Source organism: Tenrec ecaudatus, chromosome 10 (assembly GCF_050624435.1).
Source record: "Tenrec ecaudatus isolate mTenEca1 chromosome 10, mTenEca1.hap1, whole genome shotgun sequence".
Taxonomy (NCBI): domain Eukaryota; kingdom Metazoa; phylum Chordata; class Mammalia; order Afrosoricida; family Tenrecidae; genus Tenrec; species Tenrec ecaudatus.
In genome coordinates this window covers 133,051,731-133,066,824 of record NC_134539.1, presented here as the reverse complement: position 1 = coordinate 133,066,824, position 15,094 = coordinate 133,051,731, and the positions used below count along the sequence as shown (strand labels likewise).

The 15,094-nt window shown below is 59.0% G+C and overlaps 2 protein-coding genes across 3 annotated transcripts; both read right to left on the bottom strand.

Annotated features, from left to right (window-relative positions):
* Positions 1-686: 686 nt before the first annotated feature.
* On the bottom strand, positions 687-13,799 carry HOXB8 (homeobox B8). Of its 2 annotated transcripts, none has more exons than XM_075561674.1 (5): positions 13,687-13,799; positions 5,946-6,005; positions 5,451-5,510; positions 2,776-3,762; positions 687-2,000 (listed from the first exon to the last, which is right to left on the bottom strand). In XM_075561674.1, exons 4-5 carry the CDS (start codon positions 3,197-3,199, stop codon positions 1,693-1,695), a joined length of 732 nt encoding a protein of 243 aa, XP_075417789.1. In that variant the 5' UTR covers positions 3,200-3,762; positions 5,451-5,510; positions 5,946-6,005; positions 13,687-13,799; the 3' UTR covers positions 687-1,692. The 2 variants fall into 2 exon arrangements, with proteins under 2 accessions (XP_075417789.1, XP_075417790.1); XM_075561675.1 differs by having other exon boundaries at positions 688-1,997.
* HOXB9 (homeobox B9) lies at positions 9,458-14,318 on the bottom strand. Its single transcript, XM_075561673.1, has 2 exons — positions 13,687-14,318; positions 9,458-11,233 (listed from the first exon to the last, which is right to left on the bottom strand). Exons 1-2 carry the CDS (start codon positions 14,213-14,215, stop codon positions 10,998-11,000), a joined length of 765 nt encoding a protein of 254 aa, XP_075417788.1. The 5' UTR covers positions 14,216-14,318; the 3' UTR covers positions 9,458-10,997.
* Positions 14,319-15,094: the final 776 nt, after the last annotated feature.

The following is a 15,094-nucleotide window of genomic DNA, read 5'->3' as shown; positions in this document are numbered from 1 at the left end:
TAAGTCCCAGAGGCCTGGGACCCGGCCCACGGACCTGGGACGCTGACGTTTCCGATGACTTTTTTTAAAAAAAAGAAAAGAAAGAAAGAAAAGAAAAAGGTTGGAAAATTAAAAAAGGAAGGGGGTGGGGCGGGTGGGGAGAGAAAGGAAGGGAGGTGGGCGGCCCACAGGGCAAGCCTCTCCCTCCGGTTCCGGCAGACGGATGCCTCCACCGCGGTCTCAGCCGCCAGGGAAGCCGACGCGGCAGTAAAGGGAGGCCGGCGGCCAGCCTTGGCCGGCCTCGGAGCTGGGGAAGGAGGCCACAGGGTCCCGGCAAGAAGAGAGGACGGCGTCACCCCTCCTCCTGCTCCCCACCCCCCCTCCCACAACCAGAGGCTGGAGGGGGGCGAGAAAAATAAGCGTGATCAGGAGCTGTGTCCCGCACCTTCCCCCCCCCACGATCACACGCTAGAGGCCGCACACCGAAACAAAGGGGGAGCTGGCGGGGGACACTCAGCCACCAGTCTGAGCGTAACTCTCGAGCGCGGCCCGGGCGCCCGGGTCTCTCGGGCCTGGCCGCCTCGGAACGCGAGGGGAGGGGGTTTCTCTGGGCTCCCCTCCCTCGCTCCCCTCTCCTCCAATCACAAGCAGCCGCCTCCCTCACCCTTTGAGCCCCTGGGCGGAGGGGCTCGTACCACCTGCCTCCAGCCCCCCGCCCCCTCCTCTCTGCGGCCTGGCCTCGGCGGGCGCAGGGAGCCGGGGGACCCGCTTCCCCCCAGCTCTGCCAGGCGCCCGGGAGCAAATGAGGCAGCGCGGGCCGGGCCAGTCTCGGGTTCTTGCTTGTAAACTTTATTGTAACTCTTCCGCCCTTTTCAGGCGCAGACAACAGGACAAAGTATAGAGGAACAACAAAATATATAATTAGCCCCCCTCCCTCCCCCAATAAAGCAATTCACGGATACAGGATACATTCTCTTCACAGTAAAACCTAAGAACACTTTTAACAATTGCCCACAGCGCGCATGCTAACTAAAGTAACCTCTTTTGAGAAACACTTAAGACAAAATTGTCAAACCAAAGGGGGCGGGGTGGGGAGGAGTGGGAGCCAGAGAGAGAAGCCAGAGAGAAAGCCAGCGAGCTGGGGACTGCAGCAGGAGAGAGGGCCTGGGGAGGAAGAGAGAGCGAGGGAGAGAGAGAGAGAGAGAGAAAGAGAGAGAGAGAGAGAGAGAGAGAGAGAGAGGGAGACAGAAAGAATTATGGCGTGAATAGGCAGTTTCATGTTGTTGGGAGAACTTAGCAGAAGTCGGTACCTCGGTCGTTACAAAGGAACAAGACCATTGCACAGAGGAAGCTTTTTACACGGGGCAGGGGCACGGGGGTGGGGTGGGGGGGCTCAGCCAGGCCGCGGCCGCTCCTCCTCGCGGGGCGAGGGCCTCCTTGCTTCAAATCCTTGTCTTTCTCCCCCCTGGGCCCCCAAGAGAAGGGAAGGAGACCCACGGCAGCTCACACACAGAAGCTATTACGAGATACTACCACTAGCGGGGACTGGCGCGGCGGGGACGCTGCGGCGGGAGGCCGGGCTCCCGGCCCGCTCGCAGGGCCAGAACGCTCGCGGGCGGGCGGGCGGGCGGGGGGGCGAGTGGCGGCGGCGGCGGCGGCGGCGGCTGCTCAGCGGTCTGGGGACCCGCGGCCCTGGCAGTCCCAGGCTGGAGCCTACTTCTTGTCGCCCTTCTGCGCGTCGCCCTCCTCCGCTGCCTCCGGGGCCCGCTCCAGCTTCTGTTTCTCCAGCTCCTCCTGCTCGCATTTGCTGCTGGGGAATTTGTCTTTGTTGTTCTCCTTTTTCCACTTCATCCTCCGGTTCTGGAACCAGATTTTGACCTGTCTCTCTGTCAGTCCCAGCGCGTGCGATACCTCGATCCGCCGCTTGCGAGTCAGATAGGGATTAAATAGAAACTCCTTCTCCAGCTCCAGGGTCTGGTAGCGGCTGTAGGTCTGTCGGCCTCGCCTGCGTCCGGCGGCTGCTGGGAAGGGGGGAAAGGGCGAGACAGAGGGGAGGGGAGGGCGGGGGAGGCAACAGAGACGGAGAAGGTTGGAAAATTCGCGAACCAGCCTCGGAGACCAGGAAAATTAGGGCAGGCGACCTGCTACCCGGCGCGGGCGCCAGGAGGCCTCGGCCAGCGGAGTGGCCAGGCTGGGGGCGGGGGTGGGTGGGAGTGCAGGGGATCAGACACCACGGACTCTAAAGGGGGCAGGAAAGGGGGAGCCACCTTCCTGCTACCCAGCCCCGGAGAGCTGGCGTGGTGGCGATGGGTCAGGTCTATAAAACGTGCCATAAACTTTAGAAGGACGGATGTGAAGGAAGAGCAGGAGGAATTAAAAAAAAAAAAAAGCCCGGTGGGGACGAAGGGACCCACCTTGAAAAGCCCCCAGCCTCTGGCCCAGAAGAAAAGTTTCTTCAGGGCAATTAAACTATAAAGCAATTGAGAAGTGCAAAGTTGAGCGCCCCCACTCCCACCGCCCCCTCTCTCTCCATAACCCCCCATAAAACAGTAAAAGGGGAAGAAGAAGACCAGTGGAGCGGGGTGAGGGGTTTATGGATTCAGGAAATGTCGCTTAGCGACCCCCCCCTTCAAGGGAAACCAACAAGAGAAGGAAGGGAAAGGGCGGCAGAAAGGAAGGAGGGAAGGATGCTGAGGGCGGGCGGGGAGGGGAGGGGGTCTTCGGGTGCTGGTGGGCAGCCCCGGCCTGTCCAGCCTGGCCTCCGCCCGCCCGGCCCCGGGCCCGCCGCCGGCTCACCTTGCGGGCGCATCCAGGGGAAGAGCTGCGTGGGCGAGGGGCTCTGCTCGGAGCCCTCGGCCTCCTCGGCCAGGCCGCTGGCGGCGGCCAGCTTGCAGTCGGCATACTGCACCAGGTCGGGGTCCTGCGCGCCGAACAGGCTCTGGCGCTGCAGCGGGTCGTAGCCGTAGAAGTTGCCCGGGTCCCCGTGGCACGCCACGGCGCACGGGTTCTGCTGGTAGGGAGCCGTGGACAACGACGACGGGCCGTGGTAGAACTCCTGGATTTGCGACGGGTGCTGGAAGCTGCCGCCGCTGCTGGGACCGTACACCACGGTGGGTCGGCCGCCCAGGTCCTGGGCAAAGCCGCAGTCATAATAATTGGGGCGCAGGGACTCCCCGGTTTTGTATTTGGAGAACAGTGAGTTGACGAAATAAGAGCTCATTTTATTGAATTTTGCGGCGGCGGCGGCGGCGGCGGCGGCTGTAGTTGGGGGCTGTTGGGGAGGGGGTGGGGAGGGGGAAAGGGAGGGAGAGAAAGGAGAAAAAAAAACGCGGATTCGCCGGCTCCTAGTCACCCTCGCCAGGAAAGGAGAGGGGAAGGGAGGAGGAAAAAAGAAAGAAAGAAAGAAAAGGCGAAGATCTCGAAGCCGCGACACTTTTTGTGATTTCCAAGAATAGGAAAGGACGCAGAAGGCTCCCAAAGTCTAAGCTGGCATGGCAGCCGAGGCTCGCTCGCCCTCCCCCACCCCCCACCCCCCAAACAAAAATATACCGCCACTTAAAGAGGTCCTCGCTTTACATTTCGAAGAAGGGATGCCAGTTCATAAACAGTTTTCGGTGATTTACTTCCCTGCAAATGAGTTGTTTCATATTTTGCACTGTCTTTTCATGACCATTTGCATCCATTAGAGACCCCGCATCCTATTGGCTTCTCCGTACTCCTCCCGGACAGAACGCAGAGAGAGGGTGAGAGCGAGCGAGCTGAGAGAGCGAGCGAGAGAGAGAGCTAGAGCGAGAGAGCGCCAGGGAGTGAGGAGAGAGCGCAAAAAAAAAAAAAAGGAGGAAAAAAAAACACCAGGGAGAGAGAGGGGGAGAGAAAGAGGGAGAGGGTGGGGGGGGGGAGAGAATGAATACGGATTAAATCTGTTTAACTACCTACATTAATGAGATATCCCTCTCCTCACAACAAATCAAATACCTTCGCAGACCACCCCCAAAGACTGATGTGGGGGAGTCATGGAAAAACACGCGCGCGCACACGCACGCGCGCGCGCGCGAACACACACACACACACACACACAACGGGCCAGGCGTAGGCACGCTGTTAATTTCGCGATTTTAACGAGGCAGTTGGAGTCTTTCTAAATGTCAGGGTCGCTTCGGAAAAATGTAAAAGAACACGGTTTAATTGCGCCGAGTTTTAAAAGGTCCTATAAATGTAATTGGCATTTTAATACAAGTTATCAAATCATACAGCTTCCTCTCCTAAACATATTTTCAAACAAACGAGGTAGTCATATTTAAAGCTTTAATGATCAATTTCCTTATTATTGATAAAGGTTTAACTATCGTGCAGAGGGAATTGACTGGGTAACTGGCCCCCCAAAAACGGCTGTAAACTCTTTAACAAACTATAAAACGCAATAAAGCCCGAGTCTGTTGTTGTTTATGCCGCAGCGCATAAAAGCTGTTAGGATTTTACGAGTTCTTTCCTCTACAGCTATAAAACTGCCGCTTCCAGCGCCCCGCCACCCGACTGCAGCACGGTGGGGTGACGAAGCCGAAATGAGAACGATTATGGGGTGGGTTTTTTTCCCTTCCTCTTCCCTGCACAAAGGGCGACTTTTGCTGGCTTTTCTCTACCTTCAGCTAGGGCAAGCACCTGCCCCCACGTTCCTCTCCAAGCAGCCCACCCTGCTCCTCCGCCCAGGGCACTCATTCCACTTTCCCTCATTCAACAAATAAGGCAGGGTTTTCTGTGAAGGGGTTTGGAAGGGCAAAAGGAGGGGACCGGCCGTGCAGGAGAAGAAACTTTCCGGTTAAGGGACAGTGGTGAAGCTCAGCACAAAGTTCTCTGGCGATCTCTGATTTTACAGTTTTGTACAATCCCTCTCCTCCGAGGGGGAGTGCTACAATGGGGGTGGGGTCTCCAGAAACTGCTGGGACACAGCCAGTGCTTTGAGGGGATCAACTTTGTGTGAATGCCACCAGTGAGGGGACTTTCACTTGGGCTGGCCCACTCTCCAGCACCGGCATTGGGGCCCAGTAACCAAGCCAACCTTCCAGGCGCGTGGTTCTCCTCCACAACTGTGGACCAGGCCGCCTCCATCAGCAACGGAAAGGGAAGTCTAGACCCAGCTGGGCACCTCAGCCCAGGTACCTGGCCTTGGTGCCCACTGACCTATGCCCTCCCTCGCCCTAGGCTGTGGCTGCAAGGTGCAAGCATAGGGTCACACCTTTTAATCCTCAGCCTCCCCCAGATCCTTCTGAGGGACAGGCTCTGCCTCCACAGATCTTGGGGTGAAGGAGATTCAGATGCAGGAAGCCGCTGAGTCTTCTTTTTTTTTAATGCTCCCCCCTTGGAAAGCAGCTTCTTAAACCCTGTACCCCCTCCAGGCCTTGGGACCTGGGATCTGAAGAAATGGAAGGCAGGACAATCAGGGTGGGCACCACACACTCAGGCCACTGCCTCACCTATCCACTGGGGTGAGTCTCCTGGCCAGACTGCACTGAAGGCAATGGCGTCCTGCAGAGCTGATCAGTCAGAGACCAGGAAAACAGAGACATAGAGAGAGAGAATAAAAGCAAATTTTTAGTAACAAAGGGGGAGGCTTTACAAATACATTTTTTACCCAAGGGAGGGTGGTTTGCTTTTTGGAAGGTGCCTTTAGGGATCCTCATAACCCCCACACTTTGTAGAAAACAAAAGTATTGACTTCCCCAAGGGAGAGATGCACACAGCACCAGTGATTTCAAAAGTGAATCCGGAGAATGGGTGATGGGTTTGGAAGGTAGCTAAAGAGAAGGGGCAACGGAGAGGGAGCTGCAAGGCTCAGAAATACTGTACCAGTGGCGGAGGGGAGGCAGCGGCTGGCAGAGGGAAGTTGTTGATGAAGGGAATATTTTTTTTATCAAATGTGGGGGGCGAGGGTAGTGGTGGGGGTTTATGGTCATGATTTGAGCACTCACCAGGCAAAGTAGAAATTCAATGGCTTGTTCTAAATCATCCCTATGTTGTGCCAGAAATTCCTGATGGAAGGAAAATGTTTCTACGATTAGAAAAAGCAAGAAGATAATTTATAAACACCCACCGGAGTGCAGATTTATTGGAACAACTGAAGTTAAGGAGAGACTCACTTGCTTGGTTCTTTGCATTAGGCGCCCTGCGGGGAAGAGAGAGGGGACTGGCTGGGGTGGTTTCAGGAGTGTGTGTGGTGTATGGATGAGTGAGTGGGTGGGGGTTTAGGGGGCTATCCCCTCCACCCCCCAGTTGATCCGGGTGGGGAGCAAAAATAAGGCTGGACCCAGAAGAAATGGGAGATTCAGATTAACAGGGACTGTGGGCCCGCCAAGCGCGCGCACACGCGCGGGGGCCTCCCAGAGAAGCTTGCTCCGTGTCCAGGCCTTCATGCCAAGTGACCAGTTTTGCTGGGGGTCAGCCTGGTGATTCCACCTGGAAGCTGCTGGGCCTCAGGAGAGGGGAGGACGCGTGTGATTCTGCTTCCTGCTGCTGCACCCGCTCCTGCACCCATCCGTAAAACGCGCACTGTGGGGGCAGTCCAACTTAGAGCGCCAGAGAAGCAAACCAGGGAGGAGATCTCCAGCCCTCCCGCCCTCAGCCCCAGCCCAGCTATGGGCACCCACACCACCTCTGCAGCTGCCGCCTGGTCCAGAGACCTGCCAGTTCAGTTGGGGCAATTCCTGTGGGGGAGGAAAAACTCTAAAATTGGGGGTCCCTGGGCTGGCTTCCTCCAGCGACCCCCCCCTCCCCGCAGCACACTGATCTCCCGCTGATCTCAGCCGCCTGCCGGCCTGCCCGTCCCTTCACCTGACTGGCCCACCCGCGGCCCTGACATTCCTCTCCTCCCCTCTCGGTAAAATCTGATTTTTAAATGAATGGATTCTCCTTCGTTATGGGGACTCATTCGTTCTACGACGGTTAGGGTTCCCCGTTTGCATGCATTGGTTGTCCCACCACACGCAGCCAAGTGGACGATCTCTCCTCGAAAGGAAATTCCGAAAATGGACCCGCTGGAGGACGGAGGGGAAAACATTACGCGATCTGAAAAATCTCTAAAATGGGGGAAACGACGATCGGACACTATAATATTTTTTACGACTCGCAAATTATTCATGGCTGTTGGGAGCGCGCAGTTCGCAGACACCCTGGCCGACCGAAGTGCGGCGAGTAGCCGCGGGCGCCCGCAGCCGCCGCCGCTTCGGGGACTTTCACGTGGAGCTCGGCTGCCATCTAGCGGCCGCCCTGCGGAAAGGCGCCGCCGCCCCGGGGCCCCGGTTCTCGGAGCGGGAGCCGGCGACCAGGCTGCCAGAGAGGAACTTTCCTTATTAGCCGAAAAGACAGAGGAAAACCAGAGCAGGCGGGAGAAAGGGCCTCAGAATCCAGAAACGGTTCGTGAAATTTTGCAGATGAGCTTTTTCTTTTAAAGGAGGGGGAAAAAAACAGGGAAGAGGAAGCGAATAAAGAAACCACAAAACTTCTTGTTTTCATATTTACGGCCGCAACCTCCAGTCGCCCACGTTTGGCCCGTTTTTAAAAGGGGGAGATGAGCAGATTCCAAATTCTACCCCTTTGTTTCCAATGTCCAAGGGAAAGAGTTGGGTCTTTGGGGGGACGGGTGGAGAGGAGACCTGACAGGGAGGGATGGGTTCAAGAGGCCGCCCGCGCCCAGACGTCTGACCCCACAGGAACAGAGCGGTGTGTGAGGGGTGGGGATCTTGTCCTTTAGGATCCCCGGCTCTGGAAGGGGCACGAGGCACAAAATCCGAGTCCCGATTGTGTCTGAAGCATTTGTGGCAGGAAAGTGTCTTTCCCTCCCGCCGCCTTCCTTTTATTTATTTTTTGGTCCCTGCCCCTCTTCCCGTCCCCAGGCCCCAGGTCCTGAGCGGGTGAGAGTGGGGGGCTGCTGGGCCCACCCAGTCCCCACCCAGGTAGGAGCCCAGGCCCAGCTGCGGCTCTCAGCTCCGGAGAGTTTCCCCGCTCCCTGTTTGCTTTGCTGCTGTTTAGTTTCTTAACCTTCAGAAATTTATACGCTATAAACTTTTATAGCGGTCATATTCTTTTATGGCCGCGCACCACGGCATTGAATTCGTCGCCGGGTTTCTGTCTGTCTCGCACTCTCGCGGGCTCTCTGGGAATCTCTCTTTTATGACAACTGCTTCCCCTCTCCGGCTCCCGAGCCTCCGCAGCTTCCCCCTTTGTCTTTCAAGAAGCCACCGGGGCTCTGGACCAGACGCCACCGCCACCGCCGCCGCCGCCCAGGGTCCTGCGGGCGTCCGCGCCCCCTGCCCCGCCGGCTGCGCTGGGTGCTGGGGCAGCCTCGCCTTTCGCGTCTCCCTGGGTCGGAACCGGCCTTCTCTAAACACAACCTCTCCCGCGGGCCGTCGGTCCAGGGTGCGTTTTCTGCGGAAGCTTCGCTCTCTCCGGCCTCAGGCTCCCTCTGATGCACGCATCCTTTCGTTCGAGGGGGGTAGGCCTCGCTGATTTCTTCGTTTCTAGGGTTCTCGCTCTCTTTCTGGTCCTGCTGTATCCCCACTTCTAACCCATCGGCAGGGAGGGCCCCTCAGGCCGCGTGTCGCTGGGGTGGGCCCGGTGGGGAGGTTGGGGTGGGGGCTGAGCACCAGCCCGCAGAGGCAGACTCCCCACCCTGCGGGGAGAAAGCGGGCTGCTCGGAGTTGCAGGCTTCCGTGAGGGGTTCCCGCTGGGACTGGGACTGGCCCGCTAGGGAGGGCAGGAAGGTGTCTCTGGGAATGCGTTTCGTCCTGAGGTCAGACTGGAAAAGGGACATTGATTTTTCTCTGGCCACATTTCTGTTTCTCCTTCAACCCTCTCCCGCGGCTGGGAGATCTGGATCCCCAAGCTCAGCCTCCACCAAACCAGCCTCAGACCTAAGTTCCAACGGGGTCCCTACCCCAAGTGGGCGCGGGGCACCCTGAGAGGGGGCGCTCCCTGGTAGTAGAAGGAGAGCCAGACCCTCCCCCGGGCCCGTCTGGCCCCAGACAGCCGCCAGGAAGGGAAGTCGCCTGCCTTCCTTTAAAGAGGCTCAGCCCAGGTAACAGTCTCATACCGCTGAGGGAGGGATGGATCCCAGGGCCTTTAGTGGGACTCCGCCGGCCAGTGGGGAAGTCTCCGGCCAACTTGGGGGAAGACGGGGTTGCTCAAGGAACACAGGACCTTTGCCAGTCCATCATCGTTTCCTCCTTCCTCATCAACCCTCCAGTCGTCCCTGGGTAAACCCTCCTGTGAGAGCCCCAATCCAGCAGGCGGACCCCTGGGAAGCCTGCCCTACCAGACCTGGCCAGGAAGCTGCCCACCCAAGCCGGGTGGGACCAGCCAACACAGAATAAGACACAAAGAGAGATTTATTTTCTAGAGTGATATATATTTTTGTTCTTTTTTTTTTCTTCCCCAAAACGAACAATCAGAGCGCTAGGTCCCTTTAACCTTCCCACCCCACCCCCACCCCTCCCAAATAAGAGACAACTCAAAACAGGCGAGACAATCACCCTGAAAGAAATCACAAAAACACAAGCACGTTTTCACGACAGCCACGGACAAAGCGCAAAGTTCTACAGAAGGGCCTGGAGGGGCAGGAGCGAGAGTCCAGGAGACTGGAGGGGCTGACGGATGGGGGAACAGGGGCGCCTGGGAAGCAGAGGAAGCCAGCCTGGCGGTTTAGGTGCCTTTCCGCTTCCCACGCAGCCAGCTCACCAGCCTGGCAAAGCGGGAGTCACACCAGGCGAAGACCAGCATTGGGACTGCTCCTGTCGTGTGCTGGGGCGGCTGCCACCAGGCCAGGGACTCCTCTGCGTGGGTCCCAGCGGAGGTGGGCAGAGGACAGGGCTCTGCTCCTCGGCGCGCTGGCGCCTTTCCTCTCTGTGCCTCACAACGTCCTCGGAGAAGGGCGCTCAGGAATCGATTCGCAATAAATTCTCAATCAGACTCTCCTGAGCTGGCCTTCCTGCCTACAGCGGCACTGAGGCGAGCAGGCCTGGAAGGCTGAAGGGGTTTCTCTATCTTCTCTATCGGGAGTGGCTGGCGCTCAGGGAGGTGGCCGCCAGAGTGAACTCGGAGCCAGGCAAGAAAGAGCAAGGCAGGGGAGTTGAGAGCAGGACCAGCTACCGGCTCTATCAAGTGGGGCCGGGAGAAGTGGAAGGACCACATGGTCAAGGTTCTCCGACCCAAGATGTGACCTCCTTTTGTTGGAAGGAGAGGGAAGCGTCATGCAGAATTAAACACTTCCTGCAACCGGAGGAAAAGCCAGCCTCCACCCCAGGGCACTCTGCCTGTCCCAGCCCTTCCCTGTCCACCTGGCTTGAGGAGCTGTGGGGGGTGGGGGGATGATTCCACCTGCCTGGGGAACTTCCTTGGAGGTGGTCTTGGGAGATGGTGCCCTCTGGGCTTCAATACCCTCGACAGGAGGGCAGGCCTCACTAGTCATCTTCCTGGTGTGCACTTGCTCCAGGCATGGAACTCTGGCTGGCCTGATGGTCTTCTGACTGTTCTGCCAGGTTGTGTACCCCAGGCTTAGTGTGAGACAGCCTGTATTGGGGGTGTCACTCCCTCTGAGTGAGTGAAGTAGGGGCTGAGCACATTTCTTGTTATTGCTGTGGGCTCAGGGCTTTGTGTATGCAGGTGGGGCTGGGTGCAACTGGAGTGTCCCTGGGTGACTTTTGGGATGGGTGTAGGGAGGGAACAGGCAGGCAGAAAGTGATGGCTGGGCCTCCCCAGAAAAGTTAGGGGCTTGGCTAGGGCCTCTCTTTCCTTGTGGCCCATCACGTTAGTAAACCTACTACTTCTACCTTCTAACTCAACAAAACTTTCTCCTGAGGCCAGGGGAGAAGAGAGAAACAGGTGAGGGAGAAGGGAAGGAGAGAAAGCCTGGGTGCAGAAAAAGACCCCCTTCCCCATTCACTTGAAGGCAGGCATCCCAGATAGCTTGGCTTTGCAGCCACCGCTTATAAATAAGAGCTGGGGAAGGGGTGAGGGCGCTGGGGGAAGCATTACTCTTTGCCCTGCTCCTTATTCATTTTCTTCATTTTCATCCGTCGGTTCTGAAACCAGATTTTGACTTGTCTCTCACTCAGATTGAGGAGTCTGGCCACTTCGTGCCTACGGTCCCTGGTGAGGTACATATTGAACAGAAATTCCTTCTCTAGCTCCAGCGTCTGGTACTTGGTGTAGGGACAGCGCTTTTTCCGGGAAGAGCGAGCGTGCAGCCAGTTGGCAGAGGGGTTGGCTGAAAGAGAAGCAGGGATAGAATCAAAGAGAGGAAGGGGAGGGTGATGAAGGGCTCTCAGAGGGTACTTATTTGAGGGTGTGCCCCTGATCTCCATGCCTCACCTGACACTGGAGAAGGGGGCACCTGGGTCTTCCCCCACTCCCTTCTGGACTCAGCCAAGGGCCAGCATTAGCCATGGCCATCTCCAGAGGAGAGTTTCTTTGGAGAGAACAGAGGCAAATGTAAACCGGATGGCCAAAGTCTGGTCTGCCTCAAGTTCTCCCTCCATCTTTCTGCTTTGATTCAAGGTGGTCAGAGCAGGCCTGGAACCCCTACAGCACCAACAGCCTGGCAGGGGTGGCTGACCTGAAAATGATCCTGATTCCAGCTCTGGGAGTTGAGAGGAGGAGTTGGGGGAGCTTCTGTCCCGCCACAGCCAAGAGTCTTCCCAACCCTCCGGTGGGGACACGACCCTGCCAGGAGCACAGGCTTCCCTTGGCCACATGGCAGCAGGCATGTGTGTCTGTGTAGATACCCCCCCCCATACACACACCACACACCCCCTGCCTATATACAGGTCCTACAGAGCACTTACAGACTCAAACATCCAGCACTCTCCAATTCACATGCAAGCCGATTGCAACCATTTATCAACTTCCGCCTATGAACAGGGAGCGCCGGGGGCTCCCAGATAACTTATGGTTGTAATAGTCTGCCTTTTCTGCTCCTGCCCAGCTCGCAGTTTGGTTAACGCCAGTTCAGGGAAATTGGAGAGCAAGATTGCTCCAGCCCCAAGGTGAGGAGCCACGGATGAGTAGGGAGAAGTGGCCCGTGTGGGGCAGCAGAGAGGGGCTAACAGAGTAGAAGGGAGTGAGAAAGAGGAAGCAGAAATCCACATCACTTCTCCTTACTCTCCCTCCCTCCCTCCTTGGAACTTGGAAAAGACTCCAATTAAAAGCCAAGCCTGCTTATGATAACAGTCACCCCTCAACTCTGCTTGCTTCCTCTTTCCCAAATGGGAAGCATTGGATACTAGAACAGAAAAACAAAACCCAAAACAATCTGGTTCATCTTACACTAAGCACCTTGTCTTAACAACGTGCAGCACTATTTTCCTGTGATGGCTGGGAGGGGACCCACAGTCACATTAAATATGAAAGGGAGTTGGTTAATAATTGATCCTGGCCAAATGGTGCCCTTGTAATAATGGGCTTCCCAGGCAGAGATTGGGGTACAGGGTCAGCTCTAGCGTGTGCGGGAGAGGGTTTGGAAAGAGCCAGCTCTTGTGACTCATCCTGACAGGTCGGAGGTGCCAGCCGCAAACTGCAGGGGCCTCAGAGAATAGGGGCAGCGGGGGCAGGGGCTCCAGGGGTGGGCCGCAAATCTAGCAGAGTAAATCTAGAGAGGAAATAATTGAGCCCAACTCCCTAACAAGAGTGAGCAGGCGGACCAGTCCGCGCCAGACTTTGACTTAGGGTTTGGGGCTGAAAGAGCCCTAAAGGATTTGCCCTTCTCAATCTGAGGAAGAGGGGTGGGGTTGGGGGGGAGACAAGAAAGAAAATCCGACCTGAGGCATCTCCCCAGCGGCGTGCATCACCTCCTGGAAAGCAGCCAGACTGGAGATGCTGACTCGGGATGCTGGGCGGGGGCGTGGGAGGTGGGAAGAAAGTCCTCCCAGAGGGGAAAGCTCTCCGCCTCTGTACACACATCCTAAATCCCTCACCCTGCCCCAGGGTCCCTTTGGGATCTGGCCCGCTCCCGGGGCTGACTGGCCGGGAAGTTCAGATGCCGCCCGGCGGACACCTCCGCACGCTAGGGAACCCCCGCGGCGAGGGGGAGCCGAAGGGCCTGGAGCAGGCGGCGGCCACCCTGGGGGCGAGGCTGCCGCGGAGGGGAGGGGACCTCCGGGGAGGGGCCGGCGCCTCGGGGAGGGGACTAGGCCACCGCGTCCCGCGTTCCTCCGCCCCTCCTGGCGCCAGCTGGGGACCCTGCTCCGCTCGTGCGGGCTCCGAGGAGCCCAGCGCTCTGCCAAGCTGTTGCGTCGCAAAAATAAATAAATAATAATCATCCTGCTGCGCCCCCTCCCCTCCAGGCTGGCTCGGCGGGGCGGCGCGGGGCGCAGAGTCCGCCCGCCAAGTCCGGGGCTGCCCCGCGCCCACTCCGGGCCTGGTCGGTGACCGGCCCGGGCCCTCGGCTCCGCTCTCGGCCGGCGTCGCCTCTCCGGCTGGCGGTGGGGCCTCCGGGCAGGGAGCGCGGCGGCTCGGTCCCCGCGCGCCGGTGGCCTCCGGGACGTGGAGCGGCGGGGGCGGCACGCCTCTGACCGCCTGCCTCCTCTTCCTGGGGGGGTGGGCCCGTCCCTCCTCCCCCTGCTGCCCGGGTCCCCGCCGCGGGCTCCCGGCACATTGTCCGCCGTTTATGGCCTCTCCGCTCCCCTCCCCCCGCCGGGTATTTCCTCACTTTTTATAACTTACTTTGATCCGGCCTCTCTTTGTCCTCGCTTCCTTCGCAAATTTTATTGTCCCCGTAGCCGGCCCGCGGAGTCGCCAGCCCGGCCTCCCGGCCCGCCGAAGTTTCCAAACTGTACTGGGGCGGGCCCGCCTTGAGCAGCTCCCCAGGCGCGCCCAGCAGCGGCTCCGCCTTCACGGCCGCCTGGCCCTGGCCCTGGCCCTGGCCCGGGGCCGCCTCGCCGCGCGGCGCGGGCTCCAGCCAGGTGCGGAGGTACCTGCTCTCGGCCGCGGGGACGCCCTGGGGCTGCAGGTAGGGGTGGTAGACGGACGGCAGGCTGCCCGACGCGTGCGGGCTCAGCGGCGCCCACGAGGCGCCGAACACGGGCGCCTTGGGCTGGAAGCTGCACGAGGGGAAGTCCAGGTGCTCGCCGGGGCCCGGCTGCCGCGGGCTCGCGTACTGGCCCGAAGGGAACTTGGCTGGAGGCGCGTCCTCGCTCTCGTGACTTATGATCGAGTCGACATAATAGCTGCTAAGGGTCCCAGAAATGGACATTCTCAGACATTATCCGGGCGCTCGCCGGGGGGAAGGGGGACGCGCTGGGCTCCGCGGCGGCGCCCGAGCAGGGAGAAGGTGGCACCCGGACCCGGTGTGAGGGCTTTTCGGACGCGACCCCCCCGGCCCCCCACCCTCCCACCCCCACCCCCGGCTCAACTTCTCAGCCAACAAAGTACAGTGGAGCAGCCTGGCTCGGCGCTCCGTGCAAAATGATTGGTCAAAGTTTTTCCGACTGCCTGATAAAGCGTCAGCTCCGACATCAATCAATCGGGCGAGGGGGCTGCGCTCTGGCTGTCATCTGTCCGCACCCGCATTCCATATCGAGGATGGATCGCTTTATGCTGATGCAATGTGCTACCACGTCAGGGCTCCGGCGGACACGTAACCTCAGCCCGAGCCGCCGGTCGCCCGGCCCCCACCCCCCCTCCTTTGGCAGGAAGCGCGCGGGAGGTGGGGGGGGGAGAGTTCTCGACATGGGGCGGCGGGGGCGGAGGGGAGGCGGAGGGAGAGCCGCGGGCTGCCTCGCGAGGGACCAGACTGTGGAGCCCTCTCCCCAGGCGAGTCGGGGCGAGAGGGAGGGAGGGAGCCCCAGCCTGGAGAGCAGCCCCAGTGACCCGACTGGATAATTAAGGAGAAGGTGGTCCTTCCTCCCCCCTTTTCACCGCCCCCCCCCTCTCCACCTCCACTTCCACCCCGCAGGCCCTGGCTTCCTTTCTGTCCCCTTGACAGAAGATGTTTATTATTAAACAACACCAGCAGTATCAATCCACTGGAGAAATACAGGGGATGGGGACAAACGGGGGCTGTTAGGGGACGCCATCACAGGCCGTGGAGGGACCCTCTGGGCGCTATTTGGGGGAAGTTTCCCAGGCCCCG